This window comes from Anastrepha obliqua, chromosome 4 (assembly GCF_027943255.1).
Source record: "Anastrepha obliqua isolate idAnaObli1 chromosome 4, idAnaObli1_1.0, whole genome shotgun sequence".
NCBI lineage: Eukaryota > Metazoa > Arthropoda > Insecta > Diptera > Tephritidae > Anastrepha > Anastrepha obliqua.
Window position 1 is genome coordinate 116,378,794 of NC_072895.1, and position 27,926 is coordinate 116,406,719.

Sequence of the window (27,926 nt, forward strand, 5' to 3'; positions counted from 1 at the left end):
CTTCGGTCTTATATGGAGTGTCTTATGGGAGTGTTTATTCACAAAAGTTAGGAGAGAACCCCCTATACTTCACCCCACCAATGTAATGTAATAGTAAGCATTTAGAGATAACAGAGAACGCTGTTGTATGTATTATGTTATGAGTTCACACACAAATACACATTTTTTCAGAGAGCTTGGCAGCGCCGAAAGCGATTGGTTCTGTCATTAGCCGCACCAAATCTGTAAAAAAAATTAAGGGATTATTTTTGAGAATAAAATATTTATATAAAAAAAAATTTTTCCGAAAACTATTTATGCCATTGTTGTTGTTTTGTTTTTCACAAATAGAAAAAAAAATTCTCCACAAAATTTTTAACAAAAAAATGGTTGTTTAGGTAAATTTTTTTCCAAAAAAAAAAACAAAAACCAAGAACAAACAATTTTTAAATGTTGAGAGAATCGGAGATAGTTGACCTTAAAAAATCGAATCATAATCAGTTTTAGAATAAAACATTCTGGATGAAATTAGAAAAAAAGGATTGTTTAGAATAAAAACTAAAGGAAGAATTTTTAGAATATTAATTTTTTTTTTTGGAATATACAAAAACCTCTTTTTCTGTTTACAATTTTTATGAAACTATTTTTGCCATTGTTGATGTTTTGTTTTTCACAAATGAAAAAAAAACAATATTTTTTCAAAAAATATTTTAACAAAAAAATGCATAAAAAAAGATCTATACCAAAATGTTTTCCAAAAAACCAATCAATAAATAAAATTTAAAAATCTGAAAAGAAATTGAAATATTTGACCTTAAAAAATCGAATGAATAACATTTTTTTTATAAATTTTAGAATAAAATATTTTTAGAATGAAATTAGAAAGCAAGAAATTTATAGAATAAAAATTAAAAGAAGAATAAAAGCTTTTTTGGAGCAAAAAATAAATTTTTGCTCACAATTTTTCTTAAAACTCTTTGGACAAAAAAAAAAATGTTTCTAAAAATTTATGCAATTTTATAAATAATTAAATTTATTTTTCCAAAAATTTATTAACAAAAAAATATAAAGGGTGGTTAAGTTTTAAGGGTGTTGATTTTGAATCAAATACAATTTTTATTCAAATACATTTTTTTATTGTCATTTTTCTTTGTTATGATAATATTGGTATGGCTCAATTACGTATAAAACAAAATATCCATCAAATGATCGCCGCGGCCTCGGCGGCACAACTCCATCCAATGGTCCAAATTTTCGATGACGCTGAAGCATAATTGAGGTTCTATGCCGTTAATGTGCCGAATTATCTCATCCTTTAGCTCTTGAATTGTTGAAAGAAGTCCAACGGTGTCGGTGACGTTTAAGTGTGGTTCCCATTCAACATCGGCCCTTGAAATTAAAAAAAAAAAAATAAATAAATAATTGGCGCGTACACTTCTGTTAGGTGTTTGGCCAAGCTCCTCCTCCTATTTGTGGTGTGTGTCTTGATGTTGTTCCATAAATAGAGGGACCTACAGTTTCAAGCCGACTCCGAACGGCAGATATTTTTATGAGGAGCTTTTTCATGGCAGAAATACACTCGGAGGTTTGCCATTGCCTGCCGAGGGGCGACCGCTATTAGAAAAATGTTTTTATTAATTTTGCTTTCACCGAGATTCGAGCCAATGATCTCTCTGTGAGTTCCGAATGGTAATTACGCACCAATCCACCCTTTATATAAAAAAAATATATTTAATTGTTTTCTCACAACAAAAAAAAAATAAAAAAAACTTTAAAAGTGATGGAAATGACCAAAGATTTTTTATTTACCAATTTTCTTAAAACTATTTTTTGCCATTGTTCTTGTTTTGGCTTTCAGAAAAAGAAAAACCGAATTTCTCCGAAAAATGTTTAACAAAATATATGTTTTTAGGTATGTTTTTTCCAAAACAAAAATAAAATTAAAAAAATGTTGAAAAAACCGAAGATATTTGACCTTAAAAAACTCTTTACCAAAAATTTCAGCATTGCATAAATGCCAAATTTACTAAATTTCTTTGAAAATTTGTTCAGTTTACTCTTAGTCAAGTCTACAAATAAACCAGTTTACAGAAAAATTTAGAACTGTCCAAAATTCTTCAACCACTTGGCATTTTAATCACTCCACTCACAGCCAACTCTAACTATTTTCTAAAAAAGGGGTTTTTAATGTTAAGTTAACTGCATAAAGACAAATATTTTGCTACAAAAAAATCCATACTTTATACCACCAAATTAAATTAAGTTCACGGCTGCTTTATTCAACCGACGAGCTCTACGCGAAGTTACTCACGAGAAGAATCACAAATACAAAACTTACGAGCAGCAGCTGTTGCCAAAGACTTATGGTAATTTTTGCCTTTATATGCCATATTTGTATGCCTGCATATTTTTTGTGAATATATAATATTATTTGCGCGGTATTAATATTACTTCTGAATACGTAAGCTTGATGAAATCTTCACGCCACATATGGCAATTACCGTAAGAATGCGCAGAAGAACACAAGTGTGTGTGTGTGTGTAGTACTCGCATAACACCTTCCTCTGCAGGTGTCACCGGTTAAATTGTATGGAATTGAGTAAAGTTTTTCAAGACGCATTTTTACTGTAATCTCTATCATTTTTGCGTACACACTTACTTGCACACAAATAATCTTGCAGGCAGTTCAGTGTCAAGTGGCAAGTATACATTATGCATAAGTAGATGGCATATTGCAGAACTGATTACTCACCGTTGATGGTGGCATATGGCAAGCGACACATTTTAACGGAAGTACAAACAACTCAAATTATATACAAACATATATGTGAGTATGTGTATAAGCATGTGTTTGTGTGATGGCGAATATGCGCAAGTATGCATTCTCCGTTGTGTGTAACCCTGGAATTATCATCGTGATGTTGTGGTGACGTTGACGTCTTACGGTGGTTAGGCTCAACAAAGCATTTGGTTGCTGAGTGTGCATGCGATGAGATTGCAGGATCTCGATGAACTCCTTATGCTTTTTATGTGGAATGAAAGGTGTTAAGAAAAAGTTGCTTAAGTTTTCTTTTCTTTTTTTTTTGCTTCAGAAAGGAAGAAGAGTGGGTGTTTTTATTTCGAAGAATGGTTAAAAAATTATAATTACACAGAGCTATAGGAGTGACGAGAATATTGATTTTATTCAATTTAAAAAAAAGTTTAATTTCATTCAAATTTTGCTTTGATATACTAAGAAAAATTTACACAAGCGAGTTATATTCCAGTTTTAGAAAGATTACGCGCTGCATTCTTGCAAAACTGTTCAAATTATAAAATTTATGCTTTAGAAGATGGCCAGAGGTTAAACGGCTAGAGATAGACAGAATTAAAACAAAAAATCGGCTACAGTAGATTTTGGAATTTTTTATTTTGGTTTAATATTTCGAAAGCCTTTAATGAAAAATTTAAGTCTTCAAGTAATTTGAGTGAATATTTTCTGAGATATCTAACAAATAGGCAGAGGCTGTCGTTTTAGTTGAAAACTTCTTGAAAATTCGTGTACAATCGCTTAGACGTCGATATTTTATTTATTAAAATACAAAAAAAAAAATTTAACAAAAAAATAAGTAAAAAAAAATACACATAACAGAAGTGAAACTTTCAAGGCAGACCAAAAAAGAGGGAGAGACCCGAGAGAGAATGAGAGAGAGAGAGAAAGGATATATATCTAACTAAATTCACAACATTTGCAGAGAATACAAATATACAAAATTTACAAAAAACGGGTCGAATGGTCGACCGGTATAGGTAAACGCCGGACACAAACCGTGGCAACAACGCGCACTACTCCGAGCGTTTATCACCCGCACAAACGCAGCGATTCCAGGACCGCAGCAACGGCACAAATTACCGCAAGGCAATACCAATAAATCCGACGCTGGAATGGATAGCACTTTATAGTACGCAAAAGCACTAGCCAGGAAACGGAAATAAGAGTCAAAAAGTAGGCACCAAAAATATATTTCCTTCAAGTAGGCAGTGTTATTTCTAGCTAGAAATTAGCAACCACAAGGAAAAACTCAGTAAAAATAGCCTGAAGTGTATCTAAGACAGTGTATCATACATACATACAACTGCAGTATTTTGTTTGCTTGCTGTGAGTTGGACCAATACAAAGTGGCAGCAGTCATCACAAGGCATTACTTGAGAGAGGCAGTCTAACAAAGGTACTTTTAACTGCATCTAAAAAAAACTTTTCTTTTTCAAAATTTAACGAATTCAAGTTAAAATATTACACAAAAAATCTCTGCTAAGAGCTTTTTTAATAAGTTAAATTGCAATCTAAAAACAAAGATAATACGAAAGTAGTGAGCAAACTCTAATATGATTAGCACATGATTTTTGCAACTCCATGGCCTTGAATTGGATGCCTTTGCTACTGCGCTAGTTGGTACATACTCCGCTCATTTAATCGAGCCTTGAAAAAGGGCTGGGGTTTTCACTTTCACTGTGTCTTGTTTAGGGGCTTTTTTACTTAGCTCGTTAGACCTTTCTTAGCCATATAGATTGCCTTTGGCTCCTTGCTAATCTACGTACAATGATTTTTACGCGAGTTCTAAACGAAAGTAAAGCTTAATGGTCGGCTGTTTGCTTGAGTGGTTTTACCCTTAAGGGGGGTATTCTGGTCTCCAGCGAAAAAAAAATCGATTTTTTTTTTTGCATAATTTTGTTGTATGTGTATGCGAGAATACGCCACAGAAAGGATTTTTTGAAAATCGCATTTTTTCACATTTTTCTGGGCACCGAAGTGTACCCTCCTCCGGCCGTTTTATCATAAACTTTATCTTTAAACGCGTTTCCCCGAAAATCGTGTTTTTTAAGCATTTTGGTCACACTTTTCATAGTAGTTATACTTCGATTTCAATGGTTTTGGTCTTAAAAGGTTCGGAAAACTTACCGCTAAGTTTCCCCGTGTACGATTTTTGAAATTTTTTTTCATTCCATTTTTATAACCTTTTAAAGTTCAAAAAATGAGCAAAAAAAAATTTTTTTTGCAAATTGTTGCATAACTTTTGAAAAAAATTAAAAAAAAAAAAATATGTCACGGGAAAACTTAACCAGGGCAACTCTGAAGACAACGCATATCTAATTTTTGCTTTCTGATTACCCAGGTGGAAAAACCGTGACCAAAATGGAGACCTGTTTCGTTTGGAGGTGGACGTCTTCAGCGCCATTTCAAGGTCGCGGGTGTTAATTTTTTTCAAAGTCAAAACCATTTTTTAAAAGCCAAGACATGTACCTTTAAAATAAAAAAAATTTTTTTTTTAAATATTCACAGGATTTGTCACAATCAATCCCCAAAAAAACCCTTCATTTCAGGGCCTCGAGACCAGAAGACCCCCTTAAGAGACTTTTTGATAAACTCTCGGCTAAACAGTGCAGATTAAGTTTTCAAGGAGCTATTGTTTTGGAATGCTCCTGAAATGTCTTCGACGGTATTGAAGCAATCTTGCAGACCTTGACGCTTTATGCTGGAATCATCTATGTAAATATTGCGATTGATATGGCACGTGAAAATCTTTTACAAATCTACGAATCCCTTTAAAATTATTTCCTGCTTCTAGATATTTTGTTAGAAAGTTTTTTGTTTAAATTAAATTTTACAACAAAATTTATCATAAATTCTTTAGATACCAACATGAGTTTTTAATTAAAAGTTTGAAATATATTTGTAAAATAATTCTAAATAAAAATATCGGCAAATAAAAATTATTCTACTTAAATATCTATAAACTATTGCGTTTTTGGAGTGTCCAGAAGTGCTTAACGCCCAAGACCAAATTTACTTTAACCAGTTCGTCTGACTGCCCTTGGCAGTCTAGGTGGTTTAAAATATACAGCTGCTGCATCGTAACTTGCTTCAACTTCGGCTTTGGATGGGTGTTTAGGTATTTTAGGAGCTTTGAAGTACTCAGCAGCTGCAGCTAAACTACCCTCGTCATCTTTCGTGGAATGACTCGGCACTTCGGGTGCTTTAAAATATTCAGCAGCAGCTTCAATTTCGGATATAGCAGGTTGTCTTCTGGCATCTGGTGCTTTGAAATACTCAGCACCTGCGCCATCTTTCGTAGAATGACTCGGTAGTTCGGGTGCTTTAAAATATTCAGCGGCTGCAGTTAACCGCTCTTCCGTGTTTCGGGCGGTTTGCGCCAATCGGTGCCTGAGTGCATAAGGCGCTTTAAAGTACTCAGCAGCTGCGGCTAACCTATCCGCGTCATCTTTCGTGGAATCACTCGGTACTTTGGGTGCTTTAAAATATTCAGCAGCAGTTTCAATTTCGGATTTAGCAGGTCGTCTTCTGGCATCTGGTGCTTTGAAATACTCCGCAGCTGCGGCTAACCGCTCTTCGGCTATATTTCGGGTATTCCGGAGCTTGGGTGCTTCAGATTTATCTGTAGAATTGAAAAACTCTGCAAGCTCCCAATCGATGGGTTCTTCAACAATGCCGTTAGTTTTTAGCCACGTAGAAGCATTGCTGCTGCACAGACACGCAGCAGTCGTAGCAAAGAAAATGAGAAACAATTTCATTTCTGTGGTTAAAAATTCTTCCTTTAATACTTTCGCAGCTCGCTATAATCGCTGTAATTCGACTATGACTTGGACTTTACTAAGTCAAGTTTAAATAGTAAAATTGTAGTAGTGCAAAACGCATCAAATGTTTCCTAGATATTCCTGGAAATGCTCAGAGAAATCTAGTAAAGTAATAAGTAAAAAATTTAATATTGAAAATTCGTAAGAGAAGTAAAAAATGTTGAACAAAATAATGTAATAAAAATAAATATCTGATTGCATTGTTGCTGCACCTTAGGCGTAGGTATGTAGCGTTGTGTGAGTCGCGCTGATAAGTTCTATCGACTCGCGTTGTCATTTCAAGGTGGTGCATATATTTTCCCATGCCTCTTATCAGTTCCTGATATATTTATATGTACATACATGCATACATTATTATGCAAAAGTATTAGTCGAATTGCTTGTTTACTGCGAACTCTATCATTTTAAACATTAATTTTGATTTATTAGAATTTATTGGAAATTAATTAACAATTATTATGCAGCTATTTTTAGCTTTAACCGCAAGTTACTTGTAAAATATATACATTTTCACACTTTTCTCCTATAGGGTTTGCATTACGACCGCTGAAACCTGGGATGAGTTTAAATAAAATAAAAAGTTTTAATGATCTTAGCAAAATTGCAGTTTTCATATGATTTCGTGTGAAATACATATATGCACTTCTACTTAGTTTCGGACAAATAGCCGCACGGCTCTGTAGTAGGTGGCGCAACAGAGACACTTCTTTTGGATACCATCTACGATCTAATCAATAAACGGAATTCAGTAGTTTTCTTTTGGCTTTAGCGTAGTTTGCCTGCCTGTGGAAATAGTCGAAGCCACTTAAACAGGAATGAGCCTCATTACTAAAGATGATTTTCTTCGAAATTCGAATTAACCTATTGAAAATCCCTGTGGTACAAATAAAGCTAAAAGCGATTCCATGTCCAGTGATCTAAGGGATAAAAACTCGAGCAGTGAAGCAAATATTTTCACCTTTCCGTCGATTTTTTTGAAAATTTGTTTATAAGCTTAAGAAGTAATTTAGAAAAAATTTTTTTAAAATATTATTAATTTTGAGATTTATTTAACGTTGAAAATTTTGGTGTAGTTGGTATTTTGGTTTTGGTATTTTAATATAAATCTTTTTAACATAAACATTTTTTTAAGTTTGTTTTTTTTTTCAATTTTTTTTTCAAAATTCTTTTTTACTTATTTCTTACTTGTTTTTTTAATTTTTTTTTTACTTTTTTCTTATTTATTTATTTTTTTAATTTTTTTTTTTTTAATTTGTTTTTTTTTTAATTTGATTTTTCTTATTTCTTCAAAATTTTAGAAAACCATTTGCTTTTTGGACATTTTTTATAAACAGCGCCCCTTCATAAGTTAAAAAAAAAATTTTTTTTTCAATTTCTTTTTAATTTTTTTTACCATTTTTTTTCTAATTTTTTTTTTTAATTTTTCGTTTAAAATTTTTTTTACTTACCTATTTTTTCAAATTTAAGAAAAAGTTTTTTTTTTAATTTTTTCTTCAACAATTTTTTTTTCATTTCTTTACTTATTTCTTCAAAATTTTTTTGAAACAAATTGCTTTTTGACATTTTTGACAAACAGCGCCCCTGCCAAAGTTAAAAAAAACAATTTTTTCAATTTCTTCTTAAATTTTTTTATTTTTTTTCAAATTTTTTGGTTTGGTTTTTTTTATTATTTCTTCAAAAATTAAAAAAAAATTAATTACGAATTTTTTTCTAAAATTATTTTTTTTATTATTTGTTTTTGTACTTATTTCCTCAACATTTTTTTCTTTTGACATTTTTGACAAACAGCACTCCTTAAAACAATAAAAAAATTATTTTTATTTATGAATTTTTTCTTAAATTATTTTTGTTATTATTATTTTTGTACTTATTTGTTAAATTTTTTTTCAATTGCTTTTTATTAATATTTTTTCAAAAATTAAAAAAAAGTTAGTTATGAATTTTTTTCTTAAATAATTTTTTTTTATATATTATTTTTGGAAAACAAATTGCTAGTTGGACATTTTTGTCAAACAGCACCGCTTAAATAATTAAAAAAAATGTTTTTTCCATTTTGTTTTCAAGGTTTTGTTTAACTTTTTTGTTTTATTTATTTCTTGAAAATTTTTGGAAAACATATTGCTTTTTGGCAAACAGCTCCGTCAGCTTTATTGAAGGTGTCGAAAATTGAAGAAAAACGATCGGTATCAATTGAAAATCGTTCTTATTCATTAGATTAATTCTTTATTTACAAAAAAAAACAGTTTTTTCAATGACAATAATAAAAAAGATTGCCTCCCCTGTCGTAACACATGCCACTGATTGGGCTGCCCAGGTACGTCTGAAAAAAAAAATCGGTCGATTATTCATCAGGAAATATGTAGCTATGGTGGGAGGCAGATTTACAAAAAACAATCTGTTTATTGGAAAACCAAAAAAAAAAGAAGGATTTTTTGACGTTCTCGCTCTTAAAAAAATTATAAAAATTGATCATAAAATTATAATTCTGCTACTCGCAAGAGCCACAAGTCTACTCAATAACATATTAAAAGTTCAAATCAATCGGTTCAGTACTTTTTGAGACATTACCAACGCCAACTCGGAAAAAAAGTTTCGAGAAAAATATGGTAAGCACGTTTACAGGTATACCTGGGCATCGTACTCTAAACCGATGTCGTTTTAAAGGACTGTAATGTCCAAACTACAACGAATTTCAATATAAAAATTTGCAAGTATATTTTTGAAAGTATAAACTATCATAATATGAAAAAAAATGATTTTTTCTAGACCAGAAAGGTGCCTTAATAGCTGAAACTATGCTCAATAATTCCTGCAAGTTTTAAAGTTTAATTCCATTAACTTTTGGGGTTATTTGCAAATGCCATTTAAATAAATATGTGTATAATAATACATCATTCTCCCTAAAAGGAAAAAATGTTTATTTTTTTATCGTATTATATTTTAGGACTCCAGCCAAAATATTTCGGAAAATTTAAGATAAAGAGAGGTTCAAAAATCTTATTAGTTTGATTCTGTTGATGAAATTTTCCAACACTTTAAAGCATAACCTTCAAGCTTAAACTATTCTATCATCTAAGGTGAGTTTTCGGCAAAAAACATTTTAAAAACTATTTGTTTTTATAAAAAATTCGATTTTTGAAGTTATTTTCATATCAATGCAGCTAACGAAAATCTTAAAACTCTTTCGAAATAATTTGCCAGATATCTTAATGTAATAAATTTTATAATTCTGGTAAAAACCGCTTAACCGGTTTTGGTGAGGCACACTAATGTATCTGTATGCATGACTTGATTTATTGGAATAATTTCTCAAATACAAACAGATTTTATTATAACTTAATAGCAACGCTCAATATTATGCACTCATAAAAACACCAGCAAAAATAAGTGACGCCCCCGGGTGGGCTCGAACCACCAACCTTTCGGTTAACAGCCGAACGCGCTAGCCAATTGCGCCACGGAGGCGTTGGGAAACCACTAAGGCTACGTAAATAAATAAAAAAAAGCAGTTAATGGAAGCTGAATGAGGGCAAATAATAAAACTCTTTAACGAATAAATTTATGCAGATTTCGCTATTTTATTCAGTAAAAATGTGAATACTTAAAATCACACATACGTCATAATCACCGGCATGGCTATTGGGATTTGAAGACATTCATACCATCAGAGTGTCTGGCATTGCCTTATAAAACGTAAAAAAATTATACTCGTATGTAATTTATTCACAACCAAATATTACGGCAGGATATAAATCCAGATGCTTTCAGTAACTTAGAACCGGCTGACGCGAGAACGCCGTCCATGACTTGGGTCGCTTTTGTCTTATACTTTCCGTGAATTTAGGGTCGCTTTTTCTCGTATGCTTTCATTGAACTCAGCGAGAACGTTAAGTTAGTTTGCCGACTTATAGTTTGAAAATGAGAAATTCAAACTAGATGCACAATTACAAGGATGGTGAAGAATTTAAAATCTCAGCTATCTCAGCAACTTTAATTTGCTTGCAGCAACTTTTTTGGTGCTCAGTGAAAATTCTCGCTTCCAATGCATGGAGAAATCATCGTTCGTCACTTGTTTTTATTCTATGCAATAAGCCATTTATGTCAACGATGGCTCTGTCAAAACCATAACCATGACCATTTGTTTCCACCAGCGAGAGCTACTGCATTCGAAAGAAACGGCTTCTCGTCAAGACAACTGGCTCTCGCTGACGTTTGAAACGTTTCTCCTACAGCAGCGCCACTGCCAGTTTCGGTATTTACACGGTGATCGGAATTTACAAAAAAAAAAAACAAAAAAAATGTTTTCCTTCATTTTGATGAGATTTGTTGTTTCGCAAATATTTTCTAAGAATTTTAAGTCATTTGAATGATATGACTATTAGGGGCCCCGGATTCCGTGGCAAATCGAAGTATGTTTTCGGGGCCCGTAATTCTACTTCACTCAATGACATTGAGAGAAATTTATGCAGCTCATTGAAAGCATAAAACCAGTACTTGCTTCAATGAGTTTTTTTGTTGAATTTTTCGTATTTTTTTAACCAAATATTAAATTTTTTATGTTAAAGTTTCTAAAAATCGCCATTTTGCTAATATAAAAAAACTAGCCTTCTATTGAATTCACATGAATTACTATTTTACTAAAGAATTTTCTTTATTTAATTGAGTTCATATGGATCATTACAAAGTTACGATGGCCAACATAAGGCGTCTCTTGTGAGAGTTAGTGCAACAAAAATGGCTTATGATGGCTTGTCCAAAGCTATATTTTTCCTGAAAATTGTATTTAACATTTATTTTAAATATTATACAGTACTTTAAATAACTAGCAATTTGACGATTTATTTGTTTCTTTTTCAATTTTAATAATGATTTATAAATTAATTTATTTTGTTATTAAAATATAATTTATTATTCTACAAAAACCACGAAAAAAAAATTAAGAGTAAAGCAACAATTTTTTATCACAATCACACACTTTAATATTAGTTTATAAATTAGTTTATTATTTTACAAAATGTCATGCTTTCAAGTATTATAAAAAATGAAAAATAAAAAATTATTAAAATAAAATGCAACAAATTTGTATCATAATTTCACATTTTTTGACACAAATTCTTATCAGGAAACTGTGGAGAAAGTTTGAAAAAAAAAACAAAAATTTAAAAAAAGCAATGCAATTTTTGCGGCATTTTAAACTTGCACTTGGTTATGCCAAAATTGAATGGGCTCGAAATTTTTCTTAAAAGTTCAAATAGAAATTTATAGCAACTCAAGATAAATCTGCTTAAAAATGCATGATAAGGAATAAGTTTGTTAGCATTTTGCATTACACCAGAGATACCAGAACTTCCGTAAAATTGTAAAGCTTTTCAGAAATTTGAAACTGATAAGGCGTATTCGAAGGAAACTACGAATATAAATAATTCTAAAATAGCATTAGCATTATAATAGATGCAATTTCACACGAAATATATGAAGCAGTGTAAGCTGATAAAAATTCAACTTAGTATTTCACACGAATTGCCAACATAGGAATTGCAAGCTGACAGGCAAGCGAATGGTTAAATGTACAGTCTATGTTTGAGATTATCAGCGATAAAGCAATTAATAGGAAACTAATATTATTGAGCATCTCACTATTAGCTTCCTAGAATACAGCGATTGTCGAGCACCCAACAGATGGTTTTGCTGTATTACAAAAAGTGCAGGTTCCGCATAAAAGTTCACTGATAAGTCGTGCTTAGAACTCATAGCTTGTCAATTCCATTACAGCTTAAGCATATAAAGTCGCTCAGTGCAGTAAGAAAAGTATTCAGTGCAGCTTTTCCAGTCTTCGATTACACATCACACAGTAATCCAGCAATCCACCAATACAGCCATCATGAAATCAACCATCAGCTGCTGCATCCTGGCGACAGTTCTACTCTGCCTGTGCGCTACTAGCACAGATGCGTTTGGCCGCAAACCGAAGAAACTCAATCCCGAATTGGAGGCCAAATTCGATGTGTTGACCGCTTGGATTGCCTATCGTCTCAATTTGAAACATGCCAAGGAGGCTTGTGTAGGAGAATATGGTTTTACGGACGAGCTCGCCACCAATCTGGTCAAAATAAAAGTGGCAAATCCAAACGATCGGGAAAAGTGTTACGTGAATTGTCTCTATACGAAATTAGTTTTCTACAAAAACAACAGCATCAATACGCAAGCCATGAAGGAATCGTTGAGTGAAATTGTGGGCGAGGAGCGTTTACTGAATATTGTCAATTCGTGTTTGAATGTCGGAGGCGCAAATGACTGCGATAAGGTGTACAAGTTCCATGCTTGTGCCTCACCGGAATTCGATAAGGTGCGCGGAGACATCTTCCAGCCCGATGAGTAAAGAGCAGTTTGTGCTAACTAAGCTAAGGAAAAAATACTTAGTTTAAATAATTTTTGTGTAAGATATTTCGTGAGTTAGTTGATAATTGTAAATTGTTCTTACTAAAAGTATTTTATTTGTTTGGAATTAAAGTTGACTTTCTCGATATAAACCTGTTTGTTCTTTATACGAAATACTGCATTTTTGGTTATTTTTATGAACCTAAATCAGAGAGTTGGGCGGCTTATATTTCTTAGTATATGACAGATATTACTTAGCTACTTTACAATGTTGAACTACACAACTCAAAAACAAACAAAAACATTTACGAAGGTAGGTAGTTCCATAAAGAGACGCGGATCAAAGCATGAATGCGATTTTTTCTTATAGCTTCTTATGATTAAAAATAGGGTCAGCTTCAGGACTCTCACGCTGAGAGTCTCACACTGAGAGAGCTGACGAAGTGTTGGTTAAATATCCAAATACGAAGAATGATAGATTACAAGGTCTTGACTTCCGTGAGAGTATTTCTGCCAGTATCAGAGTAATTGAGAAACAAGAAAGAGAATGGTGTAGTACAATAAATTCAGACGTGAGTAACAATAAAAACGAAAAACAATACAACAATAAAAGGAAAGCAAATACCTAATTATATGTCTGCAAATCAGCTGATTCTGTCAAACTCACTAAGAGCGGGATAGCAGTTGATGGATGTTGCCGTGTTCTGTATTCTGTTCATTATGATCAAGTATGAAAATGAAGAACTGGAGAGTCATTCCCTCTTCAACTTTCGTGTAGATTATGGAAGGCTATGGGAGACATGGGCCCCATTTCGCGACTGAAATTAATAACCGATGCTTCAAATCGAAGTGCGGTACTAATGCCAACATTTTATATAACCGGATTATCCTAGAAGACAAGAATAAAAATCGAGTTTCAAATCCAAAGGCGATAGAAAATAACTGTTTGGCCGTCGCCGTAACCAAATGGGTTGGTGCGTGACTTCCATTCGGGATTGCGTAGGTTCGAATCTCCACACATGAAACAGAAAATTTTTAGAAAAGGTTTTTGTAATAGCGGTTGTCTCTCGGCAGGCAATGGTAAACTTCCGAGTGTATTTCTGCAATGAAAAAAAGCTCCTCATAAAAAAACAATTGTCGGTTCGGAGTAGGCTTAAAACTGTAAGTCTCTCCTTATAGGTTTCTTTCGACATCAAGACGCACGCCGCAAATAGGACGAGCAGCTCAGTCAAACACCTGACAGAAGTGTATGCGCCAATTATTTATTTATTTTTTAACAATCTCAGCTCTCTCAAACTCATAATGTCTCCATAACCAAACAGTGTTAAAATGTTTTTTTTTTATTTTTTTTTTTTTTAATATATAACTGAATTAATTGAAGATCTTGCTGAACGATATATGTATTTTCGATGTATCTGAACATTTTGGTACGTGCTCGATCCATTCAAAAAGCAAAATAAAGAAAAAAGTTACGTATTCGAAGACTTTTCTTTGTATTGGGGAAAGCAGATGGTATTAAAATTCTGACAATTTTTTGATGAAGATGAGTGATGATGCTCTGAAGCTGAAACTATTGGCGCTTCAAACTTACTTTTTGTTTTATTTTGAAGCTAAAACTATTGATCTATAAAATAAAAATGGCTTTAATAAAGTGAAATATTTAAATAGATTTTTGACAATTGTCTCACCTCATGTCGGGAAATGTGTAAATCAATGGCTCATAATATGCAACGACCCAGGTTGGAACTAAAAAATACCACATAAGGTTAGGTCAGGTTACGATGGTTGCTGCCCATGCGAGGGTATATAAGGCTCCAGTAATTAATTAAGATTTTAAAGATCCTTTAAGACCTGGAGGCCTATTTGGGCTCAAATCTCTCCCTCAAATTCTCAGTCTGAGTGAAACGATTTCATCTTTCTAATAAACTATGAGACATTGTGGATGTTTGCGGATTCTTAGTATGACAAACATCCAAAGAGGTCAGTGTTTAGACAGCCAGGCCATTTTATGGGAGGAGCAGGCCAGTGGTAGAGAAAGAGTTCAATACTCTCTACTTCCTTCGCGCTCTTGCAGTTGTGACAGAAATCATTAGCGGGAAGCCCTTACCTTTTCCATGTGCCCCTATTACGCACTGCCCGGCGATGATACCAGCTGCTGTATTAATGGAAGTACGGTAGAGATTAATGGCGCGCTTAGTTCTGTTTTCAGCTAACAATTTTTTATACACAACATTTTTTTAACACAATTTTCAAACAAAAAAAGTTGAAGTTGAGAACCCATTTGAACATAGGCTTAAAAAATTTGCGAAAAAATACTCAACAATAGCCCTGGGAAAAGAAATGCATATGAAAGCAACTATTGAAATACCGATTTGCAGGATTAAGAGTTACCGCTACTTACTTATTAAAATTTACCACAAGAATAAATAAAATACTAATATTGTAATAAAAATAACTGTGTCACGATTTTTAACCGCCCCCGGGTGGGCTTGAACCACCAACCTTTCGGTTAACAGCCGAACGCGCTAACCAATTGCGCCACGGAGGCGTTGGGATCATCGCTCAGAATAGGCTTAATGATGAGGTGACACAAATTTTTAATGCGTAATCAATTAAGAATCATTCCAATTTGAATCCTTAAAAGTAATTTTGATTACTATGCATCTCATATTAATATGATGGACTTTTCAAATGAGGACAACGGACTTCCTGCTAATCTAACTAAAGGCAGTTGTGCTCTTCACTAAAAGGAGAAAATTGGATGAATTCATATCTCACGCGCTGAAAGTGTAAGTAAGTGTAAATGTAATCAGAATTCTTCCAAAGTGGAACATTTAGGAGTAATACTTCTAGATATTCAACCTCAGTGTGAACGTAAGACTTTTTAAGTCTTAACCAATTAATATGAAAGGTCCCCTTTAAAACGTGGGGTTTGCCAACTAAACGTATACCATTACCACTTTCGTGATCTGCTATGCATCTTTTGTGTGTTACATCTTCAAGCACGGGGAGGTTCTAAAGCCAACGGTAGACCTCAGTGAGACATTTACTAGTATCATATTTTTAATGTGAAATCAGGCTTACACAGTTTTTGAGCTTGGTTTGTTTTCTTGTTGGTTTCAGCATCTGGATATGAGTAACATATGTAAGTAATAATCCTAAGTTACTTTCCTGCTTTGGAAAGAAATATGTTGAGAGATGGACATCGCTTTAATACCAACAATCTACTCCAATTTATTTCTGAGTAAGTTAAAAATAGGAACAAAATCTCCAGATGCGCAAAACTATAGTAACACCGGTTCTCACCTACGGCTGTAAAGCATAGGTCATTAAAGTTAATGCCCCAAGTTTACTGACGGGATTTGAAAGAAAAAATCTCATAAAATATTCGGCCCTATACGATTAGAAGAGGGTACATCTAGTATACAGTATAACCACGAGCTCAGTGTTTTAATCGCGGGACGAAATGAAACGCGGTTTATAAAATCGCACAGACTACGGTGGTATGAACACGTCCTCAGAATGAGCAGCGAAAAAGCAATCAAAAAAGTTTTGGAGGCAATTCTTGAAGGAGCAGGTAAACGAAAGCAGATGATATTGACATCATCAGCCGTAACAACTGCGCTGTTAGTTCTGCCTTCTCCAAACTGGATAAGGAGGTAAAGTGAATTGGTCTGGTGGTACACGAGGACAAAACGAGGTACCTCCTGTTTTCAAACAAACAGTCGGCGCACTCGTGTATCGACACCCACGTTACTATTGACAGTTATAATTTCGAGGTTGTAAAAGACCTCGTATACTTAGGAACCAGCATTAACACCGATAACAATGTCAGCCTTGAAAACCAACGTAGAATCTCTCTTGCCAACAAGTGCTACTTTGGACTAAGTAGGCAATTGAGCAGTAAAGTCCTCTCTCGACGAACAAAACTAACACTCTACAAGACTCTCATCATGCCCGTTCTAACGTATGGCGCAGAAGCTTGGACGATGACAACATCCGATGAAGCGACGCTTGGAGTGTTTAAGAGAAAGATTCTGCGTAAGATTTTTGGACCTTTGCACGTTGGCAACGGCGAATATCGTAGACGATGGAACGATGAGCTGTATGAGCTTTACGACGACATAGACATAGCGCAGCGAATAAAGATCCAGCGGCTTCGTTGGCTGGGTCATTTCGTCCGAATGGATACAAACGCTCCGGCTTTGAAAGTATTCGATGCGGTACCAGCTGGTGGTAGCAGAGGAAGAGGAAGGTCTCCTCTGCGTTGGAAAGATCAGGTGGAGAAGGACTTGGCTTCACTTGGTGTGTCCAATTGGCGCCGGTTAGCACGAGAAAGAAACGACTGGCGCGCTTTGTTAAATTCGTGCCAATTAAGAAGAGAAGAAACGAAAGCAGAACTACGGACGGCCACCAATCAGAGTGCAATTTTTTGACGATGTTGTTTGAGATTTAGCTCGCTTTTTCTGTAATGAAATTAATTGATCGCTCATGAACTTTAATTAAGTCAATACTCCATAAGGATAATAAGCAACCTTGATCCGTTTCTAAGTGCCTTTTATAGCTTTCTCGGTTAGAGTTTTTAGACTCTAAGCGATGGTTGGTTTGTGCGCAGAAAAATTAAGAGCCATTTCGTTAGATATACCTAGAAACCACAACAAGGGGCTGAAAGTATCTGATATAGCCAAGCTAACCGAATTCGCTAAATGCGTGAGATCATTGTGGTGATTTAACAATGCACACCCACGCTATGTCTAAGTGGGATCTTCTTCATTCACCTCATTAAAGCATCACCTTCAGTTACGAAAGGGCGGGGTACAGTGTTTGGAGGCAGCACTAATAAACACGGTTATGGGTGGCTCGAAAATGGTGGTTATAGTTGATGGAGGAGTTTTCTGTGAAGAATTTTCAATAAAACTTAAGTTTAAGTTGCTGCTCTATCAGTGTATTTGAAGTTGAAGTAGTTCTAAAAAGTGAACATCTTCTCCAAACATCAAGCGATTGGTAACCACAGCCCTTGGACAGCGTTTCCACGACAGTCGGTTCTACGTTACCGAAACCACCCGGATTTGTATTCGGACAAGGACGGTCACTCCAGCAGCATTCCCCGTATGTAAGTATGGGCAATGTTTATGCTGCTACAACAACAACAACACCGCACCTCACAAATGGTGCCCTTGAAACCAGTAGGCGAATGCCTGACTTTCTTTTATTTCTTGTTTTCAATCGTATTCGAACAATTTTAAGCTCTTATGGAACCATTGTAGCAGACGGCTTGGTAGATGAGCTGTCTGACATGTAGCGATTTACATTTGCAATCAGTTGAAAGTTCGCCAGACTTGAAAGTCTGCGGAGACGGAAAGCGCTCTTGGGAACTCTTAAGGTTAGGAAGTCCTCAATTCAAGATTGTAGTGGGCGCTCTAGTCGGTAGGTGTCGGCACCCATTCGGCGAGAAGGCATTAATTCGACTCTCTTTTGCAGTGACTGTCGGGAGGATTAGATGGAATTATTTCAGCATGTACTGATTAGCTACCCTGCTTTCATGGAAGTGAGTTTGAGATATATTAACTCTTCTTCTTTAACTGTGACTAATGGCTCTCCTTCTTTATGACGACGGCCGCGTTAATAGCATAGTTGAATATTAGCCGCTAACTGAATTTCATCACCATAAGTACGACAACGGATGAGCACGGAATTCTCATTCAAGAAAGTTATTTCATCCTTAAGGCAACTATCTATTTAAAATCAACTACTCATATATTTAAATGTCCTTTATAGAAGTGAGATTAATCAGATCATTCAATGGGAACATTTTCCTTATTTATTCGCTTGTTCAGACCTACGTTTCAATTTGGGATCAAAACATCCTGGGATTTCGATATAGTTAAAGGACTTAACAGATCTCAGAATAAAACTTCATCGAACGCTTAATAAACAAATCCAAAACTTAGCTTGCTAAGAAGTTTACTGAAAACTGAAACGCAAGCTAAGATATTTCTTCCCATTTTTGAGCTAATTTCCTTTTTTTTAAATTATAAGTATTGAATGTATATATATGTATATATATGTATATATATGTATATATATATATTGTCAGCTTGACGTACATAAATAGTAAGTGAGTTTTCCCACTTTATTACTAACTTAGCACCAACAGAAAATACTATGAATTTCAAGCTGATAAGCGTGGGATTTAATAAATGAATGGAAGAAGTGATTCATAATAATCTGAACTATTTATAACACAGCTGACAATCAACATACATACAACCATAGGTGTATATAGTAAGTTCATAAGTGAAGATCTCGTTAACACTAGAATGACAATAGTTTAGATTTCAAGAAATAAAGTTCTTTGAATTTAGTATCCCGTAATAACTCGAGACCTGGCATTGCATTGCTTTTCGCTACCTAAGAAAATTGATAAGCCGCGCTTCTAGTCGGTATATAAAGTCGCTCAGTGCAGTAAGAAAAGTATTCAGTTCAACTATTCCAGTCATCGACTACACATCACACAGTAATCCAGCTACCCACCAATACAGCCATCATGAAATCAACCATCAGCTGCTGCATCCTGGCGACAGTTCTACTTTGCCTGTGCACTTCCAACACAGATGCGTTTGGCCGCAAACCGAAGAAACTCAATCCCGAATTGGAGGCCAAATTCGATGTGTTGACCGCTTGGATTGCCTATCGTCTCAATTTGAAACATGCCAAGGAGGCTTGTGTAGGAGAATATGGTTTTACGGATGAGCTCGCCACCAATCTGGTCAAAATAAAAGTGGCAAACCCAAACGATCGGGAAAAGTGTTACGTGAATTGTCTCTATACGAAATTAATCTTCTACAAAAACAACAGCATCAATACGCAAGCCATGAAGGAATCGTTGAGTGAAATTGTGGGCGAGGAGCGTTTATTGAATATTGTCAATTCGTGTTTGAATGTCGGAGGCGCAAATGACTGCGATAAGGTGTACAAGTTCCATGCTTGTGCCTCACCGGAATTCGATAAGGTACGTGAAGATATCTTCCAACCTGATGATTAAAGTGGACTAGAAGTGAGGGAGAGATGGAGAAATGGCGCAGCTGAGGAAACAATGGAGTAATAAGGCTAATTATATATATAACTGTACCTAAATGGCATATGCAAATGCATTTACGTAAAAATATGAAATAAAATGAAAATAGTTTGAAGAGCAACCTCTGCATTTTAAAGTGCTATAGTAAGGGGGGGAGTATGGAGAGTAGGAAAAAGCTACTGCTGCTAATCAACATGTCAGTGGGCTTGAAGTATTAGAATTGCAAACTGATAGGTGTTGTTTTGCTATAAAAGTCAAGCCAGTACTTATGAAAGTAGGTATATTTACGAAGAGGTCAGACTACTTTAGTCAATCCAAACAATCCACTAGTTGAGTTAATGATCTGAATAACATAAAAGTATGAGTATCGAACACTACCAAGTAGTAGAGAGAGTCCGCTTCCATCTCTTTTGAGTTAATCGGGTAGGGCCGGCAAATAACGGAGTACTTTGGTGTATGCAATGATACAGAAATTAGCTGGCATTTCATGTGAAAAGCGTAAAAAAGTGGCATTATGATATAAAGGGTGGTTAAGTTTCAAGGGCCGGTGTTGATTTTGAATAAAATACAATTTTTTGAAGAAATTATTGTCATTTCTCTTTATTATGATAATATTGGTATAGTTCAATTACGCATAGAATAAAATGTTGGCCTCGGCGGCACGCCTCCATCCGATGGTCCAAATTTTCGATGACGCTGAGGCATAATTGAGGTTCTATGCCGTCAATGTGCCGAATTATCTCATCCTTTAGCTCTTTAATTGCTGTTGGCTTATCGACGTACACCTTTTCTTTCAAACAACCCCAAAAAAAGAAGTCCAACGGTGTCGTTGATATTTAGGTGTGGTTCACATTCATTGACCATCAAACACTTCTTCAGTTCGGTTTTTGTCAACTTTGCGTAAATTAAGCTTTCATTTGAAGTTGAGTTTGATCAACAGAAGGGAAACAAATCAAAGGATACTGCTGATGAAGGTCAAGCAAACCTGCCGCCTTTTTACTCATTTATTTTGTCGTCGTTTTGGTGGTTTTAACACCTTAAAATGCCTCAAACATTTTATTTGCATTAAGTTGAGCTCAAAGTCTGAATTTGTCGCTGAAAACAATTTAAAAAATTACCCACAAAAGTTTGAAGATTGCTGAGGAACTGAAAGTTCTTGGTAGAATATAATGCGGGGGTGTTCCGGTAACTGACTTGCTGTTAAGATGATTTAGTAGGCAGCGATCGCCATGAGAATAAGTAAAATGAAATGAGTTTCCGCCGGAATGCTGGACGACTTCAGTGTCGGCGAAAATCCTACACTTGAAACTAGAAATTCAACATTTGTTAGGGAAATAATTAAAAGTTTATTTTGCTGGTTTTTCCATACCTAAAAGATGACTCTTGTGCATTCAACAAGTGATTTTATTTGCGGATAGAAGCACGTGTCGTTAAAAAATAAAATGGAATGTTAGAACGCGTATAAGAGGTATATTTTGTATTTTTTTTATAAAAGTGGTAAAAACGCAATAACTGCTGCTGCAGAAATAAACACTGTTCACGGAGAGGATACCGTGAGTGTAAGGACTGCGCAAAAGTCGTTTTCAGAATTCCGAAGTGGTAACTGCGACGTGGGATGCCCCGCGCACTGGTCGTCCTGAGGTCTTTAACTCCGACGCCTTGCTCGAACTCGTGGAAGATGAGCCAAATTTGACAATCGATATGATAGCTCAGAGGTTAAATTCATCGCATGGAACAGTTTACAGGCAGCTGGTTCAGTTGGGAAAGGTTCCAAAGCTGGGAAAATGGGTTCCGCAAAGACTTTCAGTCGCCAACCTTCAGCAGAGAGCGAATGTGTGTTCTCAGCTGCTGCAACGGCTTGAAAATAAACGTTTTTTGAACCTTATCGTTACTGGTGATGAAAAATGGGCCCTTTACAATAATCCTGTTCGCAAACGCCAATGGTTAGATAAAGATGAAATACCACGAACTTATGGGCTGACCTTATAGAAGCGTCGAGAATCGGTGAATTAGAAGGCTGTTGAATTGCACGAAGCCAATGATGCATAGCAAAGATCTTCAACCATGCATCAGAAGCTTCAGATCTTGGACTGGAGGTACTATCTTATCCGCTGTACAACTCAGACTTCCAGACCTGGCATCAAGCATTCATCTTTTAATCCTTTTTAGGATTCTAGATCGTACAAGCTGATCTTAAGAGAGACTAGTGAAAATGAGAAAGTAATGTTCTTTCCAATGGGTGCTTGGCATTATGACTTATCAATAATGAAATTGTCTTCAAAGTCAGATCAAAATAATTGAAGCAAACGGCACATATACCAGTGTTCTTAGTCATTGAAGCGCAACAAATGGGAAAGTTTGGGTTATTTGTCGTTTTTTATATTTTTATTTTTTTTATAAAAATATAGTTTTATTTTTTTATAAAAATATAGTTTCATTTTTTTATAAAAATATAGTTCGTACTGGATACGCCGTTTTATAGCCGATTTAATTTTGTTATAATATTGCTAATATTGCGCTAGCCTTAAGTGGCTGAATTTTTTTCAAATGTTTTTTTTTTTGGTGGTGGTTATGTGCATTTTGTTCATATAATGAAGGGCCGAGTTTTTTTTAAACATATGGAGCAAATACCCAAGGCCACCAGCCAAGAAGAAATTTCAAAAATCAATGCATTTTCGCAACTTTTTTCAAATTTTCTGAAAATACGTTTCAAAGTTTGAAATTTTGACACAATTTTTTTTAAATTCTTTTATTATTAATTTAAGGGGATATACTCGTATATAATACAACCCTAACTAATTAAGCACACTGGCTACTAGGGCCTTCGGTGCTTAATTTTTTTAGGTTAGGTTAGGCTGACCTGGCTGGCTGAAAGCCATCACATAGACCTATTGATCCTTTGTGTTACTAGATGGAGCTATACCCTTACGTTTCTTTGTAGTAGACATCTTGTAATACGTTTGCGCCTTTTGCGAATCTAAGTTAACTTTGGGGCTCTATCCCCGAGAGGTTTTCTAACTTCTCATATTGTAAAGCTCCTAAGCATTTTAATCTGGTTCTAGCTAATGCTGGGCAGGAACATAGAAGGTGTTCTAGCGTTTTCCTCTCTTCTAGTTCATTGCGAAATCTGCAGCTATCGTTGTTTGTGATTCCTATCTTGTATGCGTGCGCCGCTGGCAAATTGTGGCCTGTCAGCATACCTGCGGTTCTGCAAGTGGCTAGGTTATTCCACCTCCTATCTATCCGTATTTTGATGTCCGCAGTGATGTGTTTGTGTACCGTATTTAAAGCTTTCACTATGTCGGTTTCTTCTTCGAATTGTCTGTAAACAGCGCTTTTGGCAATCTCATCTACAATTTCGTTTCCTGCAATGCCCTTATGTCCGGGTACCCAATAGATATGCAACCGTCTGTCTGCGGCTAATCTCTCTATGGCCTCCCTGCTTTTTAGAACATTTTTAGATGAAATTTTGTATGAGTTAATTGCCTTTATCGCAGCTTGGCTGTCGCCGTATATATTTATTTTGGAGTTGCTTGATGTCTTTGCGATTGCTATTTTTGCAGCCTTTCCTACCGCAGAGACTTCTGCTTGAAAGATACTACAGTGGTCAGGAAGCTTAAATGGCTGCCTGATACCTAGCTCTGCGCAATAGATCCCTGCCCCTACTCCGTCTACCATTTTCGAGCCATCGGTAAATATATGTATTAAGAGTATTTGGGTTAGGTTTCATTCCTTTTTTCCGCCCCTCTTCTTCTATTGTTGTTCGGAATTTCTTCACCCAATTGCATTTCGGAGTCATATAGTCCGTTTGGACCCTATAACTAATGCCTATTGAGCTATGTCCGAATGTTTTACAGATAAATTTGCCTGTCGTGTGAGTCTTACGGCGGATTTAGATGCTAGGCATTCCACCGCAATATCAATCGGTGACAAGTTGAGTATTCTTTCATGCGCTGCCGTTGGAGCAGTTCTCAATGCACCTGTTGTGCAAAGTGCACCAAGATGTTGAATACTTTCCATAGGCTTTTTATATGTCGGATTTCTTAGTGCAGTCCACTACACCAGAGCGCCGTATAGTAATATTGGCTTTACCATAGCTGAGTAGTACCAATACATTATAGCAGGAGATAGACCCCATGTAACTCCCAGCATATTTTTACATGCATATAGTGCATTGTTGGCCTTTTTCTTCCTCTCTAATATATTGTACTTCCATGATAGTTTACTATCTAAAATTACTCCAAGGTACTTTGTGTGGTTTCGCGGGTTGCCAATAGGGGATCTTGCACCTTCTAGTAAAAAGGATCATATCGGTTTTATCAGCATTTATCCCTAGGCCTGCCTGTGTTGTCCATTGGTGCACTGCTGCGAGTGTATTATTCATTATGTCACTCACCCTGTTTAGGTATTTGTCTGTCACTACTATGGCTATGTCATCTGCATATGCTACTAGTTTCGATGCCGTACCATAATTTTTAATTAATTTTTTTTAACTCTGTACAAAAATTTGAAATTTTGGGTTATGTGGTTTTGCTGTAGTAGGAACTATTTTTGAATAAAAAAATAGTACATTTGCAATACAAAGCAGTGCTATTATTGTGAACAAAGGTGTACATGATCGAAAATTTATAATCCTAAGTTAATTGCATCGTCGAAGTTAAGAGAAAAATAACACTTAGAAGATTTTACATGAACAATTTTTGTAAGCTTTTAAAGCCGTCCTAGATAAAATTCTCGATGTTAAATAACAAGCTAAGAACCTCTAGTACTACACCACTACCAAATACTATCCCAAAAACAAGTTGATACACATATACATACACACATACATACATATATAATGGAAGTACAAATGACAAAGTCTGGTAGATAAATTCATATCAAAATTATACGCTCTCAAGCTTAAAATGCGCTATTGTCGGGCCGTGCGACCGTCTAATTACAATTTATTTGACACATGAATCCTGTCTCCTACCCACACGCCCACACACATACACAAGCATATGCACACAACTTGCCACAAAGAACTTACATCGAAAATGCTTTTGCAGAGTTGTGTCCTTTTGAAAGCACATAAGACAGCAACATTTGACATTTATCGTCAAATGACGTGTGCGGAACCTGGAACGCAGCACGAAGTGTGAGAAAGTCAAGAAAGAAGTGTGCTTAGCCAAATGCGCTCATTGTCGCGTCGCCTAAATTGGGAGTGTCAGGAAGAATTTTTGGCTGAGTGCCTTAGTGTGTCACTCAAACAGTTTTGTGTCTTTTGGCTGACTACATTAGAGAGTGAAATTCGACCGAGAAGGAATGCCGACTGCAAAGTGACATTCACAACAATGAAGGAAATGGGGGTGTGATGCGTTGGAGCGCAGAAGGGTCGTTACGCTCTTGGCCGCCAACTGGCGTGTACGGCAATGTGGTGTACCATTAACGTTAATAAGACAGTCAAAGCTTAACCGAGTTGTTTATTGGAGGTGACCCAACAGCAGACAAAACAAACAATAATGACATCGCGCGGCATTTCGCAGTCAACAACTACAACCACGTAACCTCCATGACTACAACTCCAATTTCAGCTGATATTTGCTACATATCACTTTCATTGCTAAGACGTGAATGGCGGTTACAACGGCTAGGCAGTCTGGTCGGTCGAATAGTTAGTTAGAATAGCTACTTGTCCACCCAAAAGCCGCGCTTAGTCAGACGTGCCATGAGATTTGATAACAAAAGCACAAGGTGGGTGGGAGGAGAGTGCTTTGCAATCGGAAAATGTGGGATTTTTTGTGGATATCCGGGATCTTTTTCCTTTTGTCTATTTGATTGCCACAACCAACGGCACTGGCGTCGTCTGCTGTTGGGAGTTGAACAGTGGTTAGTCTAAGGCTGAAATTTTGTATGAATCATAAAAAATAAGATTTTTTTTTCTGCTCATTATAAATATAATGGGAAGGGTGTTTTTTATGAGCTTAAAATGATAATGCAAATCAAAAATATTGTTAGAATACATTTTTTTTTATTATAATCTGGTAGATACAATAATTTCATGGCATTAATTTTTTTACTATGATATCCCGCATTTGCTCCATACCTGGTCCATTCGTTCAGTCCAATTTGTTACTACTTTTCCAATATATCTGATTGAGCTCAATCAGCAAAAATATGGCACAAGCGATGTCAATTCTTGGACGAACTGGCACGCAAGCCAAGATGCCTACATGAAATTTTCTACTAAGTCGAAGGACAAAAGCGAAAAAGTTGAGAACGACGGCGAATTGACATTTTTGCATCTTCTTCAACACTTCGCCCTATAAACTTCTCGAACTGTGAACTTAATAAAGTTGGGTTGAACCTACAAACATATCACTAGATGGACAAAAGGGCGATAAAAATTAAAAAAAATAAATTTTAAATGTTTTAGAGGTTCTCAGTAGCTTTCTGAAGGCAAAATGAAAGCAACAAAAAAAAAAAATACTCATTTCTGCATGGAAAAAGATACAGAACTTTCAAAATGCAGTTCAAAGCAGAGTTTGTCTTGAGCTTTCTATAGAAAAATGGTCAATAGTTCAATAGTCTTCAAGGGCTTTAACGAACAAAAATACTTAAGAAACCTTCTTATTTGTAAAGAAAGAAACCGAATATCGTAAACGCATCCAGCAATAATATGCAAGCTTACATAAAATGAAAGCTCAGGGTGAATTTATATTCACGATTAGCGACGTGGTGCTTTTAAAGTTTCAAGTAACAAATACCTTACCATACCTTAGCAGTGAATTCTGGAGGTCGTTGAAAATATGCAAAAAATAATACACGAAAAGGAAAACTTGAAAATATGAGCATGAAGCAAAGTACTAAAAACCTTTTAAACTTATTTCGGTAACTGTATGAAAGCTCTTGAAAAGTTGGTGCGCTGTGTAGGTGGAGTACTTTTTTGATTACAAGAGGTATTTATAATGAGAAAACAACAAAAATCTGAAGTGGTGCGCATGTTTTAAAAAGTAACGAAGTTTATACGGAAAAGGATACGTGCAGACTTTTATTTCTTTCCACTTCTTAATTGACGTTGTAACTGTCTAGGTGGTTTTGACTGAGTTCAGCAAAGCGCGTCAGTGTATTATTCCTCCTTATACCAACTTGGCAGCCGCCGTAGCCAAATGGGTGGATGCATGACTACCATTCGTAATTCAGAGAGAACGTAGGTTCGAATCTTGGTGAAACACCAAAATGAAGAAAAAGTGTTTTCTAATAGCGGTCGCCCCTCGGCATGCATGGGCAAAGCTCCGAGTGTATTTCTGCCATAAAAACCTCCTCATAAAAAATATCGACCGTTTGGAGTCGGCTGAAACTGTAAGTCGCTCCATTTGTGGAACAACATCGAGACGCACGCCACAAATAGGAGGAGCTCGCTCGGTCAAACACCCAAAAAGGGCTTACGCGCCAATTATATTATACATGCATACATACATACCAACTGGTGCCAATTAAATAAACAAATCCATATTTCCGATACGTCGAAAGCCTTCGTCTATCTCTGCCTCCACCCGTAGGTGCCGCAACGTATTTGCATGCATTTCTTTTAAAGATTTTGAAACTCGCTAAAAGCACAAAGTGAAAGCTTCTTCTTAGTTTAGTAAGAGTGTCTGAAGTTTTTAATAAAATAATGAAAAACCTGATAGAAAATGAAAACATTTTTCAAAGCAAAAAAAAAAAACATGCTTGGAGCATAATTTGAAAGCTTCCAAAAAGCTGTGTAAAAAAATATTGGATATAATATGAATTGACAATATTAAAAACTATCTTAAAGAGAATTGATATCTTACTCATATTCTTTGAGAAGTTTTATATGATGCTATAAATACAA

General features: G+C 35.4%; 2 protein-coding genes and 2 non-coding genes across 4 annotated transcripts; 2 read left to right on the forward strand and 2 right to left on the reverse strand.

Moving 5' to 3' along the window:
- Positions 1 to 10,003: 10,003 nt before the first annotated feature.
- On the reverse strand, positions 10,004 to 10,077 carry Trnan-guu (transfer RNA asparagine (anticodon GUU)). Its single transcript has one exon. It is a non-coding gene; the product is annotated as a tRNA-Asn (tRNA).
- Positions 10,078 to 12,408: 2,331 nt separating this feature from the next.
- Positions 12,409 to 13,164, forward strand: LOC129245124 (general odorant-binding protein 56a-like). Its single transcript, XM_054883125.1, has one exon. It carries the CDS (start codon positions 12,494 to 12,496, stop codon positions 12,989 to 12,991), a length of 498 nt encoding a protein of 165 aa, XP_054739100.1. The 5' UTR covers positions 12,409 to 12,493; the 3' UTR covers positions 12,992 to 13,164.
- A 2,300-nt stretch (positions 13,165 to 15,464) lies between these two features.
- Positions 15,465 to 15,538, reverse strand: Trnan-guu (transfer RNA asparagine (anticodon GUU)). The gene has a single exon. It is a non-coding gene; the product is annotated as a tRNA-Asn (tRNA).
- Positions 15,539 to 19,459: 3,921 nt separating this feature from the next.
- On the forward strand, positions 19,460 to 20,158 carry LOC129245185 (general odorant-binding protein 56a-like). The gene has a single exon (XM_054883213.1). The coding sequence runs from the start codon at positions 19,538 to 19,540 to the stop codon at positions 20,033 to 20,035; it is 498 nt and encodes a 165-aa protein (XP_054739188.1). The 5' UTR covers positions 19,460 to 19,537; the 3' UTR covers positions 20,036 to 20,158.
- The last annotated feature ends 7,768 nt before the right edge of the window (positions 20,159 to 27,926 follow it).

Excerpts from the sequence above, each read along its gene's own strand:
- LOC129245124 (XM_054883125.1), top strand. The coding sequence starts at position 12,494 with ATGAAATCAACCATCAGCTGCTGCATCCTGGCGACAGTTCTACTCTGC.
- LOC129245185 (XM_054883213.1), top strand. The coding sequence starts at position 19,538 with ATGAAATCAACCATCAGCTGCTGCATCCTGGCGACAGTTCTACTTTGC.